At 42.0% G+C, this 26,222-nt stretch overlaps 1 protein-coding gene across 6 annotated transcripts; it reads left to right on the top strand.

The window, feature by feature from the left end:
* Positions 1–5,556: 5,556 nt before the first annotated feature.
* LOC115177003 (ETS translocation variant 1) lies at positions 5,557–23,989 on the top strand. Of its 6 annotated transcripts, XM_029737438.1 has the most exons (15): positions 5,557–5,670; positions 5,795–5,855; positions 6,049–6,169; positions 6,604–6,694; positions 7,023–7,070; positions 7,698–7,763; positions 11,679–11,732; positions 16,501–16,630; positions 17,643–17,834; positions 18,125–18,372; positions 20,284–20,355; positions 20,458–20,526; positions 20,672–20,841; positions 21,967–22,068; positions 22,235–22,462. In XM_029737438.1, the coding sequence occupies exons 3-15, from the start codon at positions 6,125–6,127 to the stop codon at positions 22,460–22,462; spliced, it is 1,515 nt and encodes a 504-aa protein (XP_029593298.1). In that variant the 5' UTR covers positions 5,557–5,670; positions 5,795–5,855; positions 6,049–6,124. The 6 variants fall into 6 exon arrangements, with proteins under 6 accessions (XP_029593298.1, XP_029593301.1, XP_029593299.1 ...); XM_029737439.1 differs by lacking the exon at positions 5,795–5,855 and having other exon boundaries at positions 5,560–5,670; positions 22,235–23,989; XM_029737440.1 differs by lacking the exon at positions 5,795–5,855 and having other exon boundaries at positions 5,561–5,670; positions 20,287–20,355.
* The last annotated feature ends 2,233 nt before the right edge of the window (positions 23,990–26,222 follow it).

The following is a 26,222-nucleotide window of genomic DNA, read 5'->3' as shown; positions in this document are numbered from 1 at the left end:
TGGTTTGTACATTTGACAAACCTGACAGTTTCGGATGTGTGACTTCACATCCATGCTCAAATGTGGCCAGTACAGTAATGCTTGCAACCGCTTGTAGGTTTTGAACCTGCCCAAATGACCAGCTAACGGGTCTTCATGGAAATGTTGAAGCAGTTGAAGGCGTAGAGTTTCAGGTATGTACATTTGGTATAGTGTTCTGTGAGGTAGTTGTACAACTCGGTAGACTTTGTCTTCAATGATGGTCAGCTTGGTGGTAGGATTGACCATCTTTTCTCCATCTTCAAGGATAGTCTGGTACAAAGCCTGTACTTCTGGATCATCCTGTTGGGCTTTCCAAATGGCCTCATCAGAGATGGGAAAGTCAGTTTTGGGTGAGTCTCGCCTGCTTGACAGGACAGTAGCACATGTAAGATGAGGGCCACCATTACCACCAGCAGGAGCTCTGGATAAGGCATCTGGAACAGTGTTGTATTTTCCTTTCCTGTATTCTACTGCAAAGGTGAACTCTTGCAACCGTAGAGCCCATCTGATGAGTCTGGTGCTTGGTTTGTTGGTCTTGAACACCCACACAAGGGAGGAATGGTCAGTGACCACAGTGAAGTGTCTTCCCTCCAGGTAGTACCTCCACTTTTCCAAAGCCCAGACAACTGCAAGGCACTCTTGCTCGGTTGTGGAGTAGTTCCGTTCTGCTCCATTCAATGTTCGACTGGCGAACGCTAGCACTTCTTCAGTGCCAAGTCCAGTCTGTTGGACTAGGACAGCACCAAGTCCAACATCACTTGCATCAGTGTAAACAACAAAAGGGCAATCAAAGTTGGGATGACCCAAAATGGGAGGTGTGACGAGGTGTCGTTTCAGGGTTTCAAAAGAGGTCTGGCACTCTGCCGTCCATCGGAATTTCGCACCTTTTCGCTTCAATGCGTTGAGGGGTTCTGCCACCTGGGAAAAGTTCAACACAAACCGATGGTACCATCCAGCCATCCCAAGGAACCGTTGAAGGGCCTTGAGTGTGGTTGGGACAGGGAAATCTTGTACCGCCTTGGTCTTTTCAGGATCCACATGCGTGCCGTCAAAAGACACAATATGGCCAAGGAACTTCAGGGAGGTTTGGCAGAAGTTGCTCTTCTTCATGTTCAATGTCAGACCAGCTTCCCTTAGCTTGTCCAACACTGCTTGAAGATCTTGAAAGTGTTGTTCTCTGGTCTGGGAGTAGATAATTATATCGTCCAGGTAGACGAAACAGATCTTCCCTTTGAGCTCACCTAACGCAATCTCCATGAGTCTTTGGAAAGTGGCAGGTGCATTCTTTAATCCAAAAGGCATCACCTTAAAGGAAAACAAGCCCTCAGCACAGACAAAAGCAGTCTTGTCCTTGCTTTCCTGGTCCATCTCAACCTGCCAATAGCCACTATTGAGGTCAAGGGTAGTGAACACAACCGCGCCAGACAATGACTCCAGGATCTCTTGGATGGTGGGAAGAGGATAGGCATCAGTCTGGGAAACCTTGTTGGTCTTCCTATAGTCCACACAAAATCTAAGACCACCGGTCTTTTTTGGGATGAGGACAACAGGAGCAGCCCAGGGAGAGGATGAACGTTCAATTATATTTTGTGTCAACATATCATTAATGAGTCCCTTTTGGATGATTAGCTTTGCTGGGGACAAACGATATGGCTTCTGCTTGATCGGCATTTCCTGTGTAAGGAATATTTTGTGCTTCAGGAGCCCGGTACGTCCCAGCTTTGAAGTACATACATCAGCGTTATTCTGCAGTTGTTCCAACAGCCTTAACTCCTCTGGCTGTTCCAGCTGAGCTCTTCTCACAGCCTGTAAAAGGAGATCATCAGAAGGATTATCAAGGGTTAGTGGTACTGGAGCAATGGCAGAGAAGACTGCCACATTTGGACCCCAATCATGTAACTTTGTAGCTTCTGACTGGAAGAAATGCTTCTTGCTCGGATTGTATGGAAACCAGTAGCAATTGTGTGCGATATCAATCTGGACACCACTGAAGTACATGAAATCAATTCCCAACACGACAGGAAAAGCAAGGTTCTTGGTTTGTAGGATAACAGAAGGAATCATATAGGAGTGGTTACACAGGCGGAACTCTACCTCACTCCATCCAAGTGGTCGTTTAGCCTCACCATCAGCCAAATAGAGTGGACCTTCTGTCCACGGCTTCAAGTTGTAGTGTGGACCTTTAACCTCCTTCCACAGGTTCTCATTGAGCAGTGTGTAGGATGACCCGGTGTCCAGGATGGCTCTTCCTGTCCATGGACCTATGGACAGGGGTACCACCAGTTGGTGCGGTATTAACTGCAAGGAAGGGGATGTCGATGGGGGGGCGTAGGCAGTGACTCTTGGGGTTTCAGCTCTGGTCAAAGCACCCAGAGTAGGATGGTTGTTCCTGCGAAGGGAGTTAGGTGTGTTGGCCTGTTGTGATTTGTGGTTTCTGGAAGGGTTTACTTGATATGGTCTTGGACATGTAGCTGAAGAATGTCCCTTTTGGCTACATCTCCAACAGAACATGGGAGGGGTCTTGGCTGGATACTCTGGCTGTTGTTGATGGTCTGGCTTGGGTAACGGTTTGGGTGTCTGTTTCTTTCTCTGTTCATATTGCTGTTGGCATTCTCTGTCCTTCTCGAACTGCTGTCCCAGGCGAACCAGTCCATCAACAGTGGTGACTCTTTCTCTGAGTTGACTGGCTAGTAGTGGGTTGATGTTCTTCAAGATCAATTTAATGACCTCTTCCTCCTCAATGCCAGGTTTCCACCTTCTGCACAGGGAGTGGTAACCATATGCAAAGTCACGGATACTCTCTTTCTCTCTTTGCACTCGATTCCTGACTCTGTCTGCCAGCTCATCTGTGTAGTCCTCAGACAGAAATGCAGAGGAAAACTTGGCCTCAAAGTCAGCCCAGGAGGTAGTGGTGAGACGTGCCACATCCCACCAGTCTCGAGCTGTCCCATGCAACACATTCCTCAATGTGGCAATGAGTTCTTCGTCAGCCAGGGGATTGAGGGCAAGAAAGTCAAGACATCTTTCCAGATACATTAGCGGATCAGGACTGTCATCCTTTTTCCCAAAGGTGGGAAATTGCAATTTAATGGGCATCGCCCCCACATGACGTCTAATCAAATCACCATGAACAAAAGAGCTAGGAGGGATTGAGGAAGTAGAGGGTGAGGGAGTTATCGGACCATGAAAAGGAACACCAGGATGCATGGTGGATTGCATCCTGTAAGGGGTGGCTGCAGCATGGCCTTGTCTTAGCTGTTCTGAGGTGCCAGCTTGGCCCTCAGTGGTTTGAACAGAAGGGGACACCAGAGAAGCTCTGTGCAAGGAGTTGTGCCTAATGGTGGCCATGTCAACAGACACGTCAGCCAACATTTTAACACAATTAGAGAGCTCTTTCTGCAAGTGGTCTACAGTGTTAACCAGAGGAAAAAAAACTGAATTAACATCCTTGAGGACCTCAGTGTGATGATGTTGCAAGCGCCACTGGAGAGTGGCAGTGAGTTGGGTTTGTTGGTAGTCAAACTGCCTGTCCATGGCACCAGTAACATCCCGTCTTCCACTCTCACTGAGCTCTGTCAGCGTGTGGGTTAGAGTGCTAAGTGAGTTTCTGAATTCCATGGCACTCTATTGTTGCTCTTCACTCAGACATTTGAATTTATGGTGGATTAAAGTTTGGAGATGTTGTTGAGTCCGACGAATATCAAGGATGTCACCTTGAAGTTGTAAGACTACCACCTCTGGAGATAAACCAGACAATGGAGGAAGGTTGGGCGTCAGAGGGAGGGCTAGCTCAGTACTTCCACACAGATCCATGTCAATAAGGGAGTAGCTGGTTAGACCTCCTGTGGCCTGTGGTCCAGACAGAGCATTCAGATTCCCAGGGCTCTGGCCCAAATCAACTCCATTAACATTATGATTTGTATTGTCGGCTCGATGGTCAGAATGGCCCTGTGTATTCCCATTGACAGGTATGATATGGATGAGCACATTTTCTTGGGGTGAATCCATTGTTTTAATTCCACACAAAAGATTTGCTTTGGTTATTTCTCAATGTTGAGGTCCCATCTGGGGTGCCATTTTTTATGTAACGGTTTTGACTTGAGGTTATAATTTATAGGGGTGCCAGGTAGGTTGTGCCTACCAGAGAAAATATTAGGTTCTCCTTTTAGTTTGATAGGGAATGAGTCCCATCTGGTCCGTCAAGTCTACACCAATACAAAGGACTCATGTAAATGTCAGGATGGAAATACACTTTTCATGAACCCTTAAAACAATGGAAATAACTTCAAAACAACTGTATTCTTTTGCGTGGATGTATTAACAACATAAATGATCACACACAACAATAAGGAGCTTTAAACAGCTCTGGTTCCTTCAGAAATGTCCTGTACCTCGGGCCTAAAAAGAGTCCAGCCCGGTAAACAAGTTCAGGGAACTCAACTGACCTTAGTCACGCAATGGTTGTCTGTCATACAGTGTAGCGTAAACCCAGTGTCAATCATACAATGAAAAGAACAAATATTTTACCACACATTTCAATAAATCCTCAACTACAACTAACTACATAAATCATCACAGTATACATCACACCCAAAACAAATGAAATACCGTATACAAAAAAGGTTGTAGTCAGTCGGTCAGTCAGAGAAGCCAATCCGCCGACAGATCTCCAGCGGAGAAAGGCCACGAAAACCAACGGAGAGGTGTAGTCCACAGACGCAAAGAGTGGATCCGATCCTGGGTAGATTTTCTATTAGGCTACACAAAGCACACTTTTACAGCAACACAACAACGGAAGAGAGAAGCTTCAGAACTGAGGGTCGAACACATCCTCATTCATGTTTCCATCACAACCCCACTTTTGCGCAGCTGATGCTGGCTATTTAATTGGGAATTAAAAGGATAGCGCCCTATTTGAAGGAGAAGCACTGAGACGGTTCAGAAACATTCAGGGCCGTCACAGTGTGAATGCGACTGTGTGTGTATGTGACTGTGTGAATGCGACTGTGTGTGTATGTGACTGTGTGTGTATGCGACTGTGTATGCGACTGTGTGTGAATGCTACTGTGTGGGTATGTGACTGTGTGTGTGTGTGTGTGTGTGTGTGTTTGATCAAGAACGTGCTTTGAGAAGCATGTTCTCAAACAAAACAAAACAGCTTCTGTACACAGGTAACCTATTTCCTTCTTCAAATGTAGCATAAAGTAATAGTATAATAATTTAATTTTTAAAAGCCCAATTTTTGAGAAACATTGTGCAAAGTGATAAAAGTTTAAAACAGACATGCGCATGCAAGCAAATAAACACACACACACACACACACACACACAGACAGACAGACACACAGTTGTGACACTGTTCTTCACAAGTTGTTCTCTTTAGAAGTTAAACACACATGATTAAAAATGTGCCTGATTGAAGGGTGGAAATCGGATCCAGTGAAAGACTGACAACCAATAGGAAACGGAGCGCCTTCTTTTTCCATGGGAGGCCCCAGGAGGCGAAGCCAAGCGGCGCGAAAGCAACACCAGAGCTGAGTGTGCGCGAGCTTCATCCGGCAGAATCAGCAGCGGGCTTCACATCGCTGACTTTTGTTTCTTACTAATTACAGACAGAAACCCGCGAATGAATGCGGCGCATATTAATTAGGTGAGTGTCCCTATTCTTTTATTTTCTATTTTGTGTTTACGACATGCGTTAGAGTATTATTCAGCCCAGCTTTTGGTCACGTTAGGTGGTTGTTCTCAGTATTTATCGCCATCCTTGCGCACAGCCTATAGCTAGAAGTGGACCGTTTGTAAACAACCTTATGCATAGCCTACCTCTTTACACAGGTGAGTAAACACAACTCATTGAGAGCTATGCAGCTAATATGTCAATTATTTACTTTTGTAGTGGGATAATCGTAGTACAAGTTCACTGCGAATGTGTTTGTACCTTTATGAATTAAACTGTTTCAGGTCGACTACCTCGGCAAGTTTAGACGGTCCATTCATTTTATTCTTCCCCCAATCCATCTTGATATAGGGTGGTCGGACGGCACACTCCGCGGACAATTCTGGCTAATTGCTTATCAATTAAAGTAGAGCATTAGCGTTGGAGAATGGATGGGATTCAAGACCAACAAGTGCCTTTTATTAAATCCAATGTGAGTGAGAGACACGTTTTTTTTTTACGTATAACCCGAGACCACATAACAAATAAACAGCACTTAGATATCAGGAAATTGTTATTCATTACTGTGTTATTAAGTTGATGTAAAACCTGCACGCTGGTCACTCAGTTGGTCGCTCAGTCACCTCCATGTGCAGATGTATGAACGGATAGCGTCATATTTAAACTATTACTGTGTAATACATGAGGTTATATATTCTAAGAAATATTGTAATAACTTTATTACTAGTAATCACTGAAGTGTTGCATTCCCTCTGTAGTTATAGGTAAAGAAAAAGGCTGGGCAAGTTTAAAAGTGTGTGAGCTGTGTGATTGATGGCCATCTATTGCTCTCTCAGCTGTCATCTGTGGCTAGTACACAACAGAATCACTCCAGTGGGAAACATTGATTTGTTTCCTCCCGTTTAGAGGCCACAAGGGAAGACTTCTTGCAGCGAGAGACCAGCAAATGACAGAAAAATAAAATTAATTAACTCTGACCTGGCCCTGGACACTGAAGGTAGGTAGAGCAGAGGGGAGGGAAAAGTTCATTTCACGGCTTCTTAACATTTAGCAAAATTCAATTGGTTTGTGGCCACCTGCACTCGTAAGCAAAATCTCAATTACAAGACATTCACCTGTGAAGATTGCAAGGAGCATCTGTCAGTGGCTACAGACCCAAATTGAGTTGTTATTAGTTACACACGTGCCTCTGAATCATCTGGCCAAGCCTCCAGTGGCACTCTAAGCCTATTAGCATGTCATAGTGGAGGGAATTGTTTCTGAAGCTTTTTTGTCCTGTTTTTTCTTCCCCTCCATGATTGTCCTCCATTGTTTTATTCTCCTAGAACTCTTCCAGGACCTCAGTCAACTGCAAGAGACCTGGCTGGCGGAAGGTAAGTGTTTACACATTTACTCTAGTGTCGATGCTCAACAAGCTCACTTGGTTTAAAAGACATAGTAAGAGAATTGGAGAAAGGGAAAGGGAAAGGTAGAAATGTAGAAAAAATCGTCCCCAAGTTCCATTCCTACTAACGTGCAGTCCAATTAAAGCTTGTGTGGAAGAGGCACCTTGTGTGTCATGCATACATTAGAGACTGTGTTAGCGTGGTCTTGAGGAAGACTGAGGAGGCTCTACCCAGAGTGTCATCACAAATTACCAGGAGAAAGCTCTCCGCTGCTCACTGTCTCTTCTGCTTTTGGCAAGAGCTAACGCACGCAAGCCGCCACCACCGTACCACCTCCACCGGTCCTCTACCATCTCCTCTCTCTCACTCACTCTCTATCGCTCTCTCTCTCTCACACTCCCTCCCTCACTCAATCTCTTTCTTTTCCTCTCAGCGCATCGCTCTAAAGATCATCCTCCATAGCTGTAGTATCAGCTGTCTTCTCCATTTCTTTATTTTTCTTTCGGAAGAAAAATAACGGATTTACTTGTTTTTTGTTGAGAGTTTAATTTTTGTTTTTCTTTATTTAATAATTATTTTCTAATGGCAAGACTTGCTCTGTGTGGTATAACTCAGACGTGATGCTTCAGGACTTAAGCGCGGGTGTCTTCTTTCCGCCCTGTTTGCAGCACAGAAGTTTTGGTTAGTAAAGAATATTGATCATATTGTGCCTGTGCCATTTTTGTAAGATGCATGTTTCCTGTGTTTGTGCATGTCTAAGTTTGTAAACGTATTAGTCTGTTTGTATCTGCATTTGATCTTCTTCTCTTGAATATCATTTACATATTGAAAATGCTTTTCTTTGCATGGCACATTTGCATTAGTGTGCGATGTTTCTTCCTTACAATTGATTGCTAATAAGCTGCAATATGATTAACAGAAAAACATGGCTTTTTATTCTTTAAAACTTTTGTTACTACATTTCTGGATGTTATTATTGCTTTGATTACATTTAGAGTGACCTATAAATTATAATATGCAGTATGTCCAATCTATGTTATTGGCATTAGGTTTTAAAACATGAAATCACAAAGTTTCTGACTCTGAGTCAATAGTGGTGTAAATTTGATGTAGGATGTTGATTCAACGTGTGAGTTCTTTGTAGCTTCTATAAAAGTCATCTACATGACTTTTTAATCATTTTAATTTCCCATGTCAATATGATTGTATGCATGCATGACAAATCTTGAAGTTTGTACTTGCCGCTTGCTTAGGGACCAAAACAAGCCCACAACATTATGTGCTGTATGATTTGGTCCCATCACCTTAACTCGTATTGTATATGCACCATGAGTTCCCTCTCTACACAGTATAACTAAGTTTATCTCTGTAGGTGGGACATCTTTCTCAAAAAAAAAAAAATTATCCTTTATTTAACTAGGCAGGTCAGTTAAGAACAAATTCTTATTTACAATGACAGCCTACCAGGGAACAGTGGGTTAACTGCCTTGTTCAGGGGCAGAACGACAGATTTTTACCTTGTCAGCTCGAGGATTCGATCCAGTAACCTTTCGGTTACTGGCCCAATGTTCTAACCAGTAGGCTACCTGCCACCCCAATGCACTGCATATTTACTTTTCTCCTTGTATGCACTACACATCATTGATTTATGTGGACTGCATTATGGATGACAAAAACATGCCCACATCTTGTGTCAGCTAACTATTTAAAACAAATATAGTTTGGATTAGAATTAGGCTACATTTGGTATCAATAATGACATCATTCTTTTGTTGTTCAATCTATGTCAGTGTCAGGGCTTTTGTTCATTGTTGGTCTCTCAAGCTTTGAGGGGAATCGAGGTTTGATGACAGATTGAACTTTTGATGATTTATATTCAGACCACATATTTGAAATTCATCTACAAAAATGTGTACTTATGGTAAATTGTTTAGATATTTTCTTCAGCTCTACTGTTGCACTATATTAGTATTGAACAAGACAACCTGTTTCTTTATCCAGTAGGCCTTAGTCTCTACTGGCAGATGATTCTAGTCGTAATGTTAAGGTCTAAAGTGTAGATCCTTAACCAATAATATACTTTTTTATTATACTCTATCAACTGTGATGTTTTTCTGGTAAGTTTTTTGAGGTTATTACATTTTCCAAAGAGGTAGAAAAATATTTCTCCCTGCTTTGCACAGGTGGATAGGCAACTTAATCATTGATGAGATTCATCTATTCTTTAATACGTTTAAAAATGCTTGCAGTGTAATTTAGGAGTTTTAAAAATGAAAAGTATGCTTTGAAATAGATATTGGAATACTTTACCAGCTACTCTCCGCCAGTTAGATTATGAAGTATATACCGCAGGGCTTGTAAAAGAATAAGATGTCGTTTTAATATTTTAGTATTTAAGTGGGGGAAAAAGGACTTGGTTCCTGATATAGATATTACTGTAAGGAGTACAGTTCTGCATGTCGTGGATCATTGTGATGTACGTTTCAAGATTGAAGTAGATTTAATAAATGACTTCCTGTCCATTAAGATGAAAAGGAATACCTAGCTACCTATTTCAAAGATTTATTCATTCAGGTAATTGGAAATAAGAGGAGGAATTATGGGAGACAGACTGAATTTCTGACATCACAAACCCAGAGGCTGAAGGGTTCTTAACCTGGCCATTTTGGCCAAGGCTATTTTTCTCTTTCTTTTTGGGAGTTCTTCAAGTATCAATTTCATTTTGAAATCTATTCGGTGAGGTTGCCACAATTTTAGAATACTGTAATTTTTTAAGTAAAATGTTGACGCAAATGTGAAAATGATAATTGATGCAGTCTGGTCTATTGAATTGACAGTTTTAAAAGGAGACAGTAAATCTTTTCCTCAACCCGTTCTTTTCATCCCGGCCCTGTTGCTGGCGCGCTAGCTAGATTTGTTTGAAATCCAACACCATCAGACACACAGCACTTGTAGGTACAGGAGCCTGATGGTGTTGGGCTGGGATGAAAAGAACGGGCTGAGGAAAAGACAAAGGATGTGCCACTACTACTCAGGGCCTGTGTATGGGGCTTGGCTGTTTTTCTTTTCTCTCTTCTTTTCTCTCTCTCTCGCCCTCTCTCTCTTTCTTTCTCTCTCTCTTTTTGTGAATGGAGTTGTAATTTTGGTGCTCTCCCCAGGAATCTCCCCCTCTCCTTTCGTTTCCGCCTGTCCGTCTCCATCCTTCTTCCCCTCTCGCTTTGAACCTTGCGACTGTGTGATGCCTGCAGTGCGCGTGTTACACAGTGCTAGCGAACCTGACGTAGAAAGAAGTTGTACACGGTTGTGGTGGAGACATTGTTTTCTTTTCTTTGAGTGGTCAGGCTGGCACTGGGTGAATGTTTTCCAGTCATGGTTTTGTGGTGGAGCCAGTATTTTGAATTGAGAGAAAGTTCTGGTCTGTAAATATTTGTAGTGGCAAGGTAGGACATTATTTTGCACGAAAAGGTGCTTTGTAGTTCTTACAATGGCCATATTGAGGCAGAAATGCACACCACAATCCCACTGCAAGAGGGGGCTTGGCTGGCACAAAGAATTGAAGTCAGCAGGTGCACAGGGTTTTACAATTATACTTCAGTTGCTGTTATGTTGATCTTTATCACAATACAGTATTGCACCATACAATATTATTCATCTTTCCTAGTGTGTATCAGAACAGTCTCGTATTGGCACTTGTTTTACAGTGAACATTAGTTCACACAAGGCTTGACCTAATAGTTTTTCACTTGTTTTTACACCACATATATTGTGAGAAAATAGGAGTTTTTATTTTTCTATTTTGTTGGATCGTTCCTTTTCTCTCATTTTTAAAAGTGAAAATACAAAACTTGATCATGTGATACAGACCTGCCTCGACATGATACTGATTCAGTGATAATGAGAATCCACCTCTTTGTGCGTAAAAATAGACGTGCTAATGACACAATTAAACCTCTCATATTGCCGTTTGCCACAATTCTCCAAACTCGTCAAACTTCAGGGACCTAAAAAGTGCAAATATGTGTGATATAAATATGTACATGCCTAATTGGACCCTGTGCAGAGCCTTCATTGTCTTAGCATTAGCCGAAAGCACAGGAGTGTGAATGATAGGTGAAACAGTCTGGATTGGAGCAGAGCTAACTCGGCAGGTACAGGTGGATTCAGCAGTGGGGAAGAACTCAATTAGCTACTGTTAACAATGGGTGTTATTGCTATCGGCGTGGAGATAGCAAACTCCTGAAGCTACAGCATAATCAAAAAACGGACTAGACAACCTCAGGACATATGCAATCAAGAGAAAGAGGGGAAGAACAATACATTGGTTCTCCCTAAAGACCGTTATTTTAGCTTTTAGCTGCTCCATTTGCATTCTATTTGTCCGTTGGTGCATTTTAACTTGGATAAACATTGGGGGGATTCTGCATTTACATTGCTTTGTTCATGAATAGATACATGTCCATAAAGATACTTTTTTATGTCTTTAGAGGCTTTTTGCCAAAAGAAAGGATTGAGACGACTAGACTGGATATCATGAGTCTGGTGTTGTCCATCGGCATGAAAATCACTTTTTCCTTTCCTCTCTGCTTCTTTCTCTAGCTCAAGTTCCCGACAATGACGAGCAGTTTGTCCCAGACTACCAGACTGAAAACTGTGAGTATATGATGCCACAATGTTATTGTATTTGTGTATGCATGTGTGAGTTTATGTGTTTGTGTGTGAGTGTGTGTGTGTGTGTGTGTGTGTGTGTGTGTGTGTGTGTGTGTGTGTGTTTTTCCATGTCTCTCAGTACCCCCACCTTCACTCTCACATGTGGTCTCCGGAGAGCTAGTCTTGCAGGTTGGCAGACAGGTGCAGAAGAGAGGGGGTGGAAGAGGGAGCTGTGATATTATAGCACTGGGGTTTATTTATTGATCAAATATTTTGAGTCATTTGCAATGAGTGATAATAATCAGATAGTGTTTTATATATATATATATATATATATATATATATATATATATATAATAATCATCTCAAACTCAATATTTTCCAACAGTATTTTATCCTCTGTAACTGTCAGTATTTGTTGTGGTTATACTGGAAGAAATCCAATATATCTTGACATGAATGCGCTATACATTATAATGCACTTGGCGGCCCAGTACAATGAGCATTTAAAGTGAGTGGAGACGAGGCTGTTGTTGGCACAGTGTGGTTATAAAGGAAGTCAGCCAGCGTGGAGACAGAGATGGAGTGAGTGGAGCTCAGTGGGATCCAGTGCTATAGCACATGTCTTTTAGATGAGCCAAAAGACCTGTGCAACAGTGAGAAAGCAGGAAACTGTGTCTGTAATGACCGTTACCCCCCTTTATCACTCACATGTTTGATATTCACCTCAGAATATTTTATTCATTTCAATACTTTTATTTCTACATTTGTCTCAAGAAACTGTTTGCCTTTGAGGAACCTCCTACCAGTTTCGCTGAGCTCCATAGACGTACAGTATGGTACATAGACACTATAGGATCCAAAACGGTTGCACAGTAACATCTATAAGGTCTTGAGGTCCCCATGTCCTTCAAAGCCATCCAGGGCTCATCGTGTCCATTGTAGTAGGAGACTGCTGACCATAGGAAACGTCCTGTTGGCATGCTGGAGCAGACTGGAGAGGCACAAACAGATGGTGGGAGGGAGGGCGAGGGCACTGTGGTTGGGCTCTCGAGCAGGCGTCCCAGCCTGCAGGACTCCAATATGGGTTTCACCAAGGAGAGAGAGAGAGAGAGGATGGTGGGATTGTTTAGAGGTCAATAGAGGTAAAACGAGGTGTATGACTCGTACAGTCAATTCATCCTTACAGTCTGAGGAAATAGACATAGAGAACAGGTGGAAACATGGAAATAGACTTTGAGATCACTGTTGATATAAGCTGATATTTTTGACATATTTTTTGCGCTTCATAGAGAAGCATTCATGTCCTCTTTTTATCACCTCACTTGTGGACAATTTTTCCATGTCCATCAACCATACTTAACATCACATTTGAAGGGGAAACTTCCAGAAATTGAATCTTAAGGCTTTGCTCATGGAGGAGACTTTGTCTAATACCTTCAAAGTTAGTGGTTTCCAAGCTCTCATTAGCATAACTTAGCAGGGTATGAAGAAGTACTGTAGATGGTGTAAAATGAGACCACATGTAATCAGCAGATAAGAGCTACTAACATTAACAGTAATGGCAAGCACTTACACTGTGTGAAAATTGAAGTTTTTCCCCCCTGTTGCCAAAAGACTGATATTTTATGAATGGACTGGAGAAATATCTGCCAAAAGTAGACTTCACTGTAAATGCCAAAATACACAGTTTGTAACCCAATGCACACAACTGTTGCCCTCAAGGGGGTTTTGTGGTAATTAGGAATGATTGGCACCAAAATGACATTTCTTAGATTGCAGCCAATATAGTGGATGTATTGAGAAAATTCACTGTGAACGGCATAGCTGGTTGGGGGGTATTTCACATATGATTTAAATAAGGGAACCAAAATAATCAATGAAAGAGATTGTGTGTACTTACTTTGTGCACTGCAAAGCGTAAAGTCAGAGACAAAATGCAAATACACAAAAATCTGTATTTATAAAAATCAATGATCAAAATGTTGTTTTGAACCAAATGTATGGTTTGGTTTCTAAATAAGGAATAGAGCCAAACAAACAATAGTAATTTGTTATCAAAATATTATAATGCAATTAATGTGGGCAAGCATAAGACATTTTCATTTTGTACAGAAAACCAGCCAAAGAAGTTGATAGAATATTTGAGAAATTCTAAATGATGTAATTAATTGTCAGAAATGTTTGTTCTTAAAAAACACAGTCATTTAGATAAATCAATCTGTAGATATTCACAGCAATTTAACATTGATGGACCTGACATTCTAAAAAGGTTTATCTGTTCTCGTTACAGGTGATGTCTTCCATATTGATTGGTGTACCTTGGCACCCCACTGATAAATCTATTGTGACATTTCCATCTCTATTTTAGGTGCCTCTCTTAGAGCACATGAGCTGTTCTTAACATTGTAGCGCATTCAGTTCATGTGCATAGTAACTTACTGTGTTGTAGGACAAATACATCATTTCATAAACCATAATTATACTGAACAAAAATATAAATGCAACATGCAACAATTTAAAAGATTTTACTGAGTTACAGTTCATATAAGGAAATCAGTCACCTGAAATAAATAAATAAATAAATAAATGAGGGCCTAATCTATGGATTTCACATGACTGGGCAGGGATGCAGCCATGGGTCGGCCTTGGAGGGCATACCAGGCCCACCCACTGGGGAGCCAGGCCCAGCCAATAAGAATGAGTTTTTCACCATAAAAGGGCTTTATTAAAGAAAGAAATACTCCTCAGCACCCCCACCCACCCCCCTCAGACGATCCCACAGGTGAACAAGCCGGATTTGGAGGTCCTGGGCTGGCATGGTTACACGTGGTCTGCGGTTGTGAGGCCAGTTGGACGTCAAATTCTCTAAAATGATGTTGGAAGCGGCTTATGGTAGAGAAATGAACATTAAATTCTCTGGCAACAGCTTTGGTGGACATTCCTGCAGTCAGCATGCCAATTGCACACTCCCTCAAAACTTGAGATATCTGAGGCATTGTGTTGCGTGACAAAACTGCACATTTTAAAGTGGCCTTTTATTGACCCCAGCACAAGGTGGACTTGTGTAATGATCATGCTGTTTAATTAGCCTCTTGATATGCCACATCTGTCAGGTGGATGGATTATCTTGGCAAAGGGGAAATGGTCACTAACAGGGATGTAAACAACATTGGAGAGAAATAAGCTTTTTGTGCTGCCTGGGATGTCTGCGATTTTTTATTTCAGCTCATGAAACATGGGACCAACACTTTACATGTTGCGTTTATATTTTTATTCAGTGTATGTCCATTAATAAATACATGTACATCACAAAACAGTAAACAATACGTCTCTGTTACTTATTGTCCCTCTTGCCATAAGCCTTTAATTAGCCAGATAAGGCTGCAGCCTCTGTGTCTGCGACGCCTATGACGCCGTTCGACCTCGTTAAAGGTCTCCCCTCAGGAGGTATCACTTTGACCACCGATCGATGACCTGTAAAGGTCGCGCCCCACCGAGGCCAGCAAGACCTGTGAACATCCCCTGTGCTTTGCCCCAACGTGCCCCGTGCATCAGTCCCCTGGGACACAGGCGTCAGATGGGGTGTTGACAGATCGACTCCTCCACACAGAGATACTGTGACACTGTCACACAGGCCAAGCTGTCAGTCAGCAGTGAGAAACTCAAAACATCCACTTCTCTCAGCTCCTCAACCCCTAAACTACTTCCTCAGTCATCAGCCCTGGAAAGGACTTGTTTTCTAAGGCACATTCTAGAAAAACATACAGTGGCCCGGCAATCCCCCAGGTAGACAGTTGAGCATGGTTCTAGCCCTAAATAACCAGAGAAAAGACAAGCAATTTTAGTTTTTTTGTTTAGTTTGATTGATTTTCACTTCCCTTCATGATCGGTATCTACTTTGTTTTGACGTCACAGTGTGTCTGATGCAGATTTTAATATGAAGATTGACAAACCTCTTCTTGTCAACGGTAATGAGGAAATGATTGTGCCCTATTCTCTGCATAAGTAAAGCACTTTGGGTTTATACTCTCCTCAGTAGTTGTGCATGTGCCTGGTGCAACCGCGTGTGCATGTCCGTGCACGTACGTAGCCTACGTGTGTTTATTAGCGGTGACACGCTAGCTCTGCAGGTACCCGGGACTGACTTGATCCTGACTGACTTGGTTTTCATCACCGTGGCCAATTGAATTAGTGTTGATCATGACTCAAGATGATGGGATGTTAATCAGGACTGATTTGGCACTTAACAGCTTCTTAAATGCACAGGCCACTGTGGGAAACTGGGCATAGGTACAGAGACTGGGCTCAGATCAATGGGCCTTGTTAGTGTTGTCTGGACAGTATTGGCAGTTAGCTGAAACGTGATAGGGATTTAGTGGAGTCTAGCCCTGCTTTGAGATTGTCATATTTCAGGAAGGAAGAGACTCCCCTTGTGTAACTGCGAGAAGTGAGTTACAGTGAGTGATAAAGACTGGGATTCTGGACTTAGAAATAGAAATAGTCTGAATAGATATTCCCGGCCCTGTCCTTAGGGAGTACTGGACATGTATACCTATTACCCAAGTGTTGAATAAGGATTTTGTATGTGGTGGAAAGGCCTTTAAATTAGGTTTACTTTTCATGGGGACTATATGACTATTGTACATTTGGACATATAGAGTACTGATAAATAATGAATTAGTTACTGAATAAATGTTTCAACGTCACCAATCTAATGTCTCCTCTCCATCCACCCTCCCTCCCTCCCTCTCACACGTACATGTCATAGTGGCATTCCACGGACTGCAGCTGAAGATCAAGAAGGAGCCTCACAGCCCCTGCTCCGAGCTGGGCTCCGCCTGTAGCCAGGAGCGGCCCTTCAAACTCCACTATGGGGAGAAGTGCCTGTACAACATCAGGTAGGTAAGCCACAGCACCAGCCTCAGCTTGATAAAACAAGTATTAACAGGTTGAAAACATCCCAGCTATCTGCATCAGCCAGTATCACACGAGGTTCCACTTTCCCATATCTGGAACCAACAGAACCAGATTGCACACAAAGAAGTAGACTAACACCCAAAAATGAACATCATAGGTTTTGGTGGTTTGGAAAATATCCTGTGGGATATTGAAGTAGTATTTATTTTACCTGTAGCGAAATCTCACAAGGATTCTGCAGGTAAATGTGGTTTGATGAAAATAAAAATGAGTCACATTTTGTACAGTCTTTTTTCACTCTCTACAGGCTGTTCAATATATATCCACGCTGTTAGATGGATAATGACTGCTTCATTATGATTGCTTGATAAACTACAGTACTTCTGGCTTCCCACCCTGTTTTCAAAGTTGTATTACTTCCTTCCATTTTGAGAGTTCAAGACATTGGAATTGCAGCCATTCCCTATGAAACAAAAGGCCAGGTGCTGTGCTAAATGTTTCAAGTGGGATGCGCTTGACTTGGGGAATAGATCTAGGATAATATACTGTCTACCTAAAGTGCTTTTTCAAATGAACCAAAATGCCTATGGCACAAGAATTGCCTAGTTACATCAAATGTTGAATTGGTTTGACTTGTGATATATGGCATTGTGATATATGCTTGTGATATTACAGTGCCGTGTACGTCAAGGATCATCTTGAAGATGTATTCTAGAAGAGGAAACACGAAAGTATTTTAAACCCTAAACATACGCTAAAATATATATATTTTCTTAAAGAAGGAAATGTGTCAAAATTCAAATTCAAAATGTTGTCCCGAAAAGTTTTTAAACTGTCATTTTGACAATAACTATAACATAAAAGACGATTGGATATGGAAAAGGATAGCGTTGAAATACTAGGCCACACTACAATGGCTTTTGTCAAACGGCATGCGTCGACATAATGTAAAAACAACAACAGACTGATCCCTCCACCCCATGTGTCTCTCAGTGCCTACCAGCAGCACAAACACCCAACAGGCATGAAGCCCTCCAGCCCAGCGACACCCCCCTGCAGCAACCCCGTGTCCCCCCTTCATCATGGCTCCCCCACGGCCGTCCCCACCCCCAAACCAGACAGGACGTACCCCCACCTCCAGCCCTCCCAGCCCCTCCCGGACAGCACCTACTCCATGGACCACAGGTATTGTACTACACAGCTACTGTATACTGTAGGCTACCACTACGTCATCTTTAAACTGGCACTAACAAAACATTATCGACATAGTTTCAAGTGCACATTTTAAGTTGATTTGATCATTTTAGTACATTCAGTACAGCTTACCAGAATCTAGATCTACCATTCTAATTAGAAACAACGGGTTGTATAAATTGTCAAGCTTTAGGTATAAAAATGTGTATTTATGTCAGTCCATCTGTCTCAATCGGTTATCATGAAAATTTGTGAAAATGTAATATTTTTGCCTTTGTCAGATTTCGACGTCAGCTGTCGGAGCCCTGCCACTCGTTCCCCTCCCCACCGTCGATGTCTCGGGACGGAAGGCCCATGTACCACAGACAGATGTCTGAGCCCAACATCCTGTTCCCCCCACAAGGCTTCAAGCAGGAGTACCCCGACCCCTTGTTTGAGCACCCTGCCATGGTGGGGGCGCCCATTCCCCCCACGTACCCCCCCTCCATGATGATCAAACAGGAGCCCAGGGATTTCACCTATGACTCAGGTGAGTGGGTGTGTTAGTTGTCCTCTTCTGTCTTGGGGAGGAGGTGGTAGTAATAGAGACAGTAAAATATGTTGTATTTAATATTGTGGTGTCATTATCTTATTTGGTCTTTGGTGTTTTATTAGGATTCCCATTAGCTGTTGCGAAAGCAGCAGCTACTCTTCCTGGGGTCCACACAGAACATGAAACATGAGATAATACAGAACATTAATAGACAAGAACAGCTCAAGGACAGAACTACATACATTTAAAAACGGCATACATAGCCTACGTATCTATACATACAGCCTGCAGGACTTGCTTTGTGAAGTCTGGTGTCATAAAAGCAGAACATCTCTTTATTACGGACAGACCTCTCCCCATCTTTACAACCATTGAATCTATAACTAGGGTAAAAGCTGTAGAAAAATGTAGCATACTGTATATTTATATTTTAGTGTCCATCATTAGAGAAATATGACAAATTCGACCAAAGAACACTCTTTTCACTCAATAATATAACCAAATACTTGAGCATTTGGACCCACCACAGCATCAAGTCACCCTCTTTTTAATCAGACCAGATAGTTGTCATTTGAGGAATGGGCCTGTTGATTGGATTAACCCATTATTAGCGCAGGGGGTTCTGGTTTGGGTGTCTGTGCCGGGCTCCATTTCCTGTGGTGCTCTAATGTCTGTGCCTGGTCACAGTCCGCCCCCGCAGAAGGGGTGGTGGGGTGTTCTAATCCTGCTGGCTTCATTCATAAGGAGAGATTACTGTGGAGTGGTGTAATAGTGTGCCCAGTCAGGGTGGAATGTGGCGTCCACTCTGCTGCCTCATGCAGAGAAAGATTTCAATATAAACAGCACTGAGCTCCCTTTAAGTTGGCCTTCTCTCTGTAACATGAGCCCTTTTCAACAGGGACATGTTCATAAGAGAGCGCTACAGAAAACATTTGCAACAGAAAACAAATGTTTCTATATCCAGGGAGTCCTCAATATTTACATTTTAGTTATTCAGCAGACTCTCTTATCCAGAATGACTTAACAGTAGTGAGTGCATACGTTTTCATACTGTTCCCCCATGGAGTGGAACCCACAACCCTGGTGTTGCAAGCACCATGCTCTACCAACTGAGCCACACTGGACGGTTTATTTCAGTCTGTTGTCTTCAGTTTGGTGCCTAATGAACACTACCCTGCAAACATTTACACAGGTTTCCAAGTATCTCAATGGTGTGGATGAACAGAGGGAGCCCTTTTCCAGCATGTTTTATATCCCAGATTGACCATTTAGGGGAATTTATTAGCAGTCATTCTGCAGCTTGTTTACTAGACCAGGCCTGTTGAGAGGATGGGAGGGGAGCCTGGTAATTTCATTAGCAGTAATTTCCTCTACAAGCCCATTACTTTGATGAAGTTCAGAGAAATGTTGATGGCCCTAAATTAACGGGGTTAGTCATTTTATTGACCATTCACTTTGTAACTGTTTCGGGCCTTTGATTGTAACCAGCAGCTGTAATGTTATAGGAGGGCCAGACATATACAGTGTAATATTATACCGTTGTAAATAGTACCAGTGAAGTTGTAGGCAGTGAAACAAAGCCATCACAGCCATCATGCTTCACTGCTGAAGAAACAGAACAAGCAGAAAACATGCCCAACATTTTATGCTACATTTACTCCAATGCTGCTAATAGGTTATCTTGAGCTTAGCCTAGACTACGACACTGCACTGTTCAGTACTAGTGTCATATTGTGCGCTTTATTGTGCGCTTAGTGTTGGCTGAGATCCAGTGTCATGCTAGAAGACATGTTCTTTAATCAGGGGTAGTGGTGCAGTGAGTGAGCAGTAACTGACTGCTCTCAGATAGCTGATACTGTCCTAATGCTCCCTTAAGGGCTTCTAACACCCATTCTTCCCTGTCTCCAGCAGAAGTGCCTAGCTGCCATTCTGTCTACCTGAGGCAAGACGGCTATCTGGCTCACAGCAGCAGGACTGAAGGTGAGGGATGACGCTCGGAGACATGCATGTTGGTTGGGTTATTCATCCCGTCCAAGTTGCCGTTTTCCTAACGTGATTTCTCAACACTGTCTCGTCTCTCAGGCTGCATGTTCGATAAAGTCGCAAGACATTTCTACGACGACACCTGCGTGGTCCCCGAAAAGGTCGAAGGTGAGATGTCCAAGAGTCAACACATAAACTGCTGCTTTCACTTGTAATTTCAATCAAAGATATTCATTGAAACGTGAAATGACAACCTCCTCCTTCCACCACCCCCTCCTCCCTCCACCCCCCCGTCCCTCCATCCCCCCTCTAGGTGACATAAAGCAGGAGTCAGGTCTGTACCGTGAAGGTCCAACCTACCAGCGCCGAGGCTCACTGCAGCTCTGGCAGTTCCTGGTGGCTCTCCTGGACGACCCGTCCAACTCTCACTTTATCGCCTGGACCGGCCGGGGAATGGAGTTCAAACTCATCGAGCCAGAGGAGGTGAGAGCATGTCTGTCTCATCATATTCCACATGGAGTATCTTAGTCCCTTCAAGCAACAGTGACCAGATTATTCTGATCATTGAAGTGAGTTTGAGGTGAAATCTGCTCTTCAAACGGTCAGGATAACGTGTTAGGGAACGTTTGAACGAGGCAATGTACTGATGTTCCTTTTTTATTGCCTCACCCCGTGCTAAAAGTATGAAATCTGATCAAATCAAACAAACTGTCAACCCGGAGAGTGGCCTACTAAATATTTCAATGAACCTGTTCCTAAAAATATAAACGGTGTTGACGGTTCTGCCCTTTGAAATGGAACAGGTCTGGGTTTGTGCGCTCACATCGCAGACAGAGAGGCACAGTCAGTGTCCGGTGTTGGTAGGGTAATGGTTAGAGGAGTGTGTGTGTATGTGTGTGTGTGTGTCGGGGGGGTAACTTGGCATCGGTCCGCATGGCCCAACTCAGTGGGACCAGCCAGCTGCAGCGAACAGGGGGGCCATTCATACCATCAGGTGACCAAACGCGCTAACTTTGGGCTTTGGGTGGCCGTAAATTCTGCCTTTGGCCCGGGCAGGTGTAACACATGAATGAGCATGAGGACATGAAAGGGGGTGCAACGTTTTTAGTGTTGGGTCCAGGCAGAGAGGGAGAGAGAGATTCAGGGTTAGAAAGAGAGAGAGAGAGACAGGGTTAGAGAGAGAGAGAGAGAGTGGTATACAGAGAGAGTAGGAGTAGGGCTTTAGAATGGAGGATGGGGAGGTTGTGTGGTCTGGTAGACAGGTGCTGTAACATCTGCTGCCTGCTCCACTGGGTGGGTGACAAGTTCCTAATGAACACATCCCTGTCAAGGGGTGTGGAGTCTGGTTCCACTCTAATTGCTGTTATTAGGAAATATGGATTAGTAAGCTTTGACATTTAGACAACGTCATTGCATTCTTACCGGGAAGTTGTGCAACGGGGTGTGTTATGTTCTCACCTCTTATTATGCATAAGGAATATGTTACAAGACTGAAGCCACTAATCTGTACAATGTGATCTTTCTGTGACATTCTGGTTCTATTCATTTCACCATAACCATTTCCCCTTTGTTTATGTGTCTGTCTGTTCATGGATATGTGTAACAAAGGTTGCACGTCGATGGGGAATCCAGAAGAATCGACCTGCTATGAACTACGACAAACTCAGCCGATCATTACGCTATTACTACGAAAAAGGCATTATGCAGAAGGTAAAAGAGGCCTAGGGCTGCACCCTGACAAGAGACATATGACGATGGTTCCGCGTTTGATTAGCTGTAATACCTTCTTCTCCATAGTCAACCATGGGCTCTGACAACTGTCCCTTTGGGGACAATAAAGTTAATCTCATTTTATCTTATCTAATCTTATCTCCAGGTGGCAGGGGAGAGATACGTGTACAAATTTGTGTGCGACCCCGAGGCTCTGTTCTCCATGGCCTTCCCTGACAATCAGCGGCCCGTGCTGAAGACGGACATGGAGCGGCAGATCAACGAGGAGGACACCGTGCCGCTGTCACACTTTGACGAGAACATGGCCTACGTGCAGGAGGCGGGGCCCTACTGCAACCCGCCACACCCGTACAGCGAGGGTTACGTTTATTAACGTAAAGCCCCAAGACGCCGAACTGGTGTACTTCACAGTCGCTACGAACGGGGGGGGGGGGAGACTTTGTCATTCAGAGGACTCCGAGTCACCCTCTCTCACAAACTTTTTTCTTCCATTTTTTTTTTACGTCCAAGCTGCGCTGCAGGATGGAGAGTGCACTTTATGGACTGAGTGACAGTGTGTGAACCTGCGGGGGCTAGCTATATAACTGGGTCATTTCAGATGTTTATGTTGATATTAAAGGAGGGATTCCCCCCCCCGAGCATGCCGTATTCGTATGAGACAGGACTCAAAGGCCAAAGGTCACATATGGACATATTCCTGCAGTCTAGGCAGGTGAATCCTCAGAGCTTGAAGAAAAAAAAATCCTCCTGATCTTTTCGACAGCTGCAGGAAGCATCCTCAATTATTTCTCTCAGTCCTCTTTTTGTTCAATTGCCCTTTCATCTCCATCATGTGTACTTTCTTACTCATTTAAGTGAATATTGCAATGTATTGTAATGACATGCTTTTAAGATACTTTTATGGTGAAGTGACATAATTCTAGACTTGAAACAGTAATGTAATTATAACAATCTTAGTTGACATCTACATGCTGCCTTGCTACCAGTTTTAAACGTGCCCCTTTGCCAGTACTGACTGACCCACAGTGCATCATGATATGACGGAATGTTGGGTTTCTTTTCAAAACTGCATTGACTGTGTAGACCTGTAGGAATTCGACACAAACGGTCAGATGCAATCAAATTCACCCTAAACATACTTTATTATATGTAATGCAAATGACCTGTATTTAAAAGACAAATGAAGCAGCGACTGTACCTTATTTAGTCTTTGCATTGTTGTGTATATCACACCAGCGGTCAACTTAATGAATTACGTATTTATAACAAACATTTCATTCTGATTTGTCCTACATTATATGACACAAATGTTTTTTTATGTTAATGATGTGTATTCATTCAGCCACAACACTAGTTATCCGATATTTCAAGGCCACAATGTGGGAATTGTACAAAACAAACATTCCTTTTATATCCTATCACACGATGTTGCTGTCCCCTTTTAAAGTCAAATGTAATGTGAGGAATGCGTACAAAAAAAGAGAAAAACATGCTAACTGAAATCAAATCATATCTAACTTTTTCCTTTTTGTTTGTAGACAAATTATGTACGTGTTGCATACGAGGGTTGCATTTTAATAAAAAGGTATCAGAAATATTTTGAATTTTATAGTATTATAAAGATCCATGTTATATCTGAAATAGGGTTTCCATGTATAATCAGGTAAATGCACATTGGTTGCTGCTTCTCATTGTAACTGTCATTTTATAGTCTAAAAATAATGGCAACTGCAATCTGCAATTCTATGTTTAAGTGTTTTGTTTAGTCATATGTTTTGTTTTATATTCTTCAAAAAGGAAAAAAATTAAGTCACCACGATGAAGTTCTGTAAAAAGATACAGGTTGGGATGGAATTAGCAATAGCCAAAATTCTGTAATAAAATAGTGCTGAAAAACTGGTATATGCGTGATTGTCACCCATGAAAATATATACATTTTTTTTTACCATGAATACAATATTTTCAGATTTATTAGCAAGTAAATTTTTTTAAAGGGAATTGAAGTATGGGATCTCGGTGAGCTATCTATGGCAACTACTGAAATAGAACATATCATTTTTGTTGTCATTTCCACAAGCAAACTTAACACAAAACCTCTTGTTGCATAAAACACAAATATTGTGTAAGGTTTCAAAACCACATTAGTCAGTAAGGATAAGAAGATGTAGTTCATAGATTTACTGACAGGCATAGACACATTTAGAGCAGTTCAACCAAGCATGAGTGGGTTGGTGTAGAGAAGTGCAATGGACAAAAGTAACTCGTCAATTTCCAGGTTGGTGGGGATACTCTCTACCGCAAAGCATTTAGCCAAAAGTGACACCCAAAGAAAAATCAATGTCTAATTTAAGGCAGTATTTTTTTCATGTTGGACAATTGTTGGTGTCTTTTGTTCCTACTCTTAAAAGCTGGAGTGTCAGTAATGAAAAAGTAACACTGCCTTAAAGTTATTATTGCCTCTTGTAAAGTGTCACTCGCAAAAAAAATCAATGGCTAATTTAAGGAAGCATTGTTTAATTGGTTTCACTGGGGGAAAAATGAAAACGGATGTGTAGGTAATGAAAAAGCACAGTTTGGCTTAATTTGTCAGGCCAGGTTACAGGCAAACCCTATTATAGGTCCTACTCTTAGATGTTTTTATTGATTGCCTATAGTGCAATGTATTGCCCCTTTAACTTTATCCATCTGATTGCTTTTTTGAAGCATTTACTAACACCTAACTTTTAATATGATGAATTACATATTATTTGATTACATGGTCGTTCCACCAATTCAGTTCTTTGAGAAGTGTAACTTGGTAAAAAAAAACAGTTGATTTGACCTAATTTTTACATTCTGTCATAAAGAACAGATGTTCAACTATACTGAACAAAAATATAACAATTTTACTGAGTTACAGTTCATATAAGGAAATCAGTCAACTGAAATAAATTCATTAGGCCCTAATCTATGGATTTCACATGGGCGCAGCCAATCAGAATGAGTTTTTCCCCACAAAGGGCTTTATTACAAACAGAAATACTCATTTTTGTTCAGTATACATAAAAAAACTAGGTTGACCATAACAGGGTTGGAGATTTCATCTTAAATCAGCCAAAAATCCCCTCGTGACAGGAGGAATGGAAGCTTGTTGAGTGCAACAGGGGGTGGCAATTTAATTGCTAAAATATTTCCAGCCTGTCTATCTATGGGTAACAGGTTAACGTGGTATGCTCAACGGCTCAGTTTTCCACCACAAAACATCAGAAAGTGGCCAAAAAATAGTCGGCCCAGCTCTTTTGATTTGACACTATGATTTTACTATTGGATGTTCAATGTTTCTTTGGATTTTTTTTTTTAAAGGAATAGTTTCACCATATTATAATGAGTGTTCAGTACATGTAACAGGGTTGACCTTAAAATGAGGGACAGAGTCACTAATCACATTAAATAAATAATAAAAAGGAAATGACTTTATCAAAGCAACAAAATAACTAGGGCTTTACAATGATGGCGAAACGTTGACTTTTTTCACTTTAGCAAGCCTCTGTTCATATTACAAAGGTGATTATATGGTCTATATTAAAGGTCATTTTATTTAATATAACAGGCTTTTAAAAGGAAATATTGATTCACAATTTCTACTTGAAATATCAAAAGAACGTAAAAGGCACTTTTTTGGTGGACCGACCGTATAGTCAAACTTGTGCTTCCGGAGAAAATACTTTTAGTTTTGGTGCCTCATCTCAGTTGTGTCCATGGCTGTGGTTGACTCTGGCTGTTGAAATGAACTTCACGGTTCAAGAGCGGACACAAATGACTGTGGTTTATTCAAAGTTCCACATTGAAATCCCATGCAAACATCTGTGTTTTAAATATGTGGTGAGCATTCATGTCATCGGGGAAATTGAATGCCCTTCAAAATAGCACTAAGCAAGAGAGCTTATAGAGATCCTGTAACATTTTCTTTCACCAAGAAATAAGTAGGTTTCAGAGAAAGGAGTTAATTTTGTGAAGTCCTCTAGGCTTCATGTATAAGAGCTGAAAATCACCATGCTAATCCTGTTATCTGGTTACAATACATAGAACATTGCTTAAAGGGATAGTTCAGCTAATTTATCATATTTCTGTCATTGTCCATATACTGCTTTTCA

This window comes from Salmo trutta, chromosome 37, assembly GCF_901001165.1.
Source record: "Salmo trutta chromosome 37, fSalTru1.1, whole genome shotgun sequence".
Taxonomy (NCBI): domain Eukaryota; kingdom Metazoa; phylum Chordata; class Actinopteri; order Salmoniformes; family Salmonidae; genus Salmo; species Salmo trutta.
The sequence above is the reverse complement of the archived record's forward strand: the minus strand, read 5'-3'. Positions and strand labels throughout refer to the sequence as shown.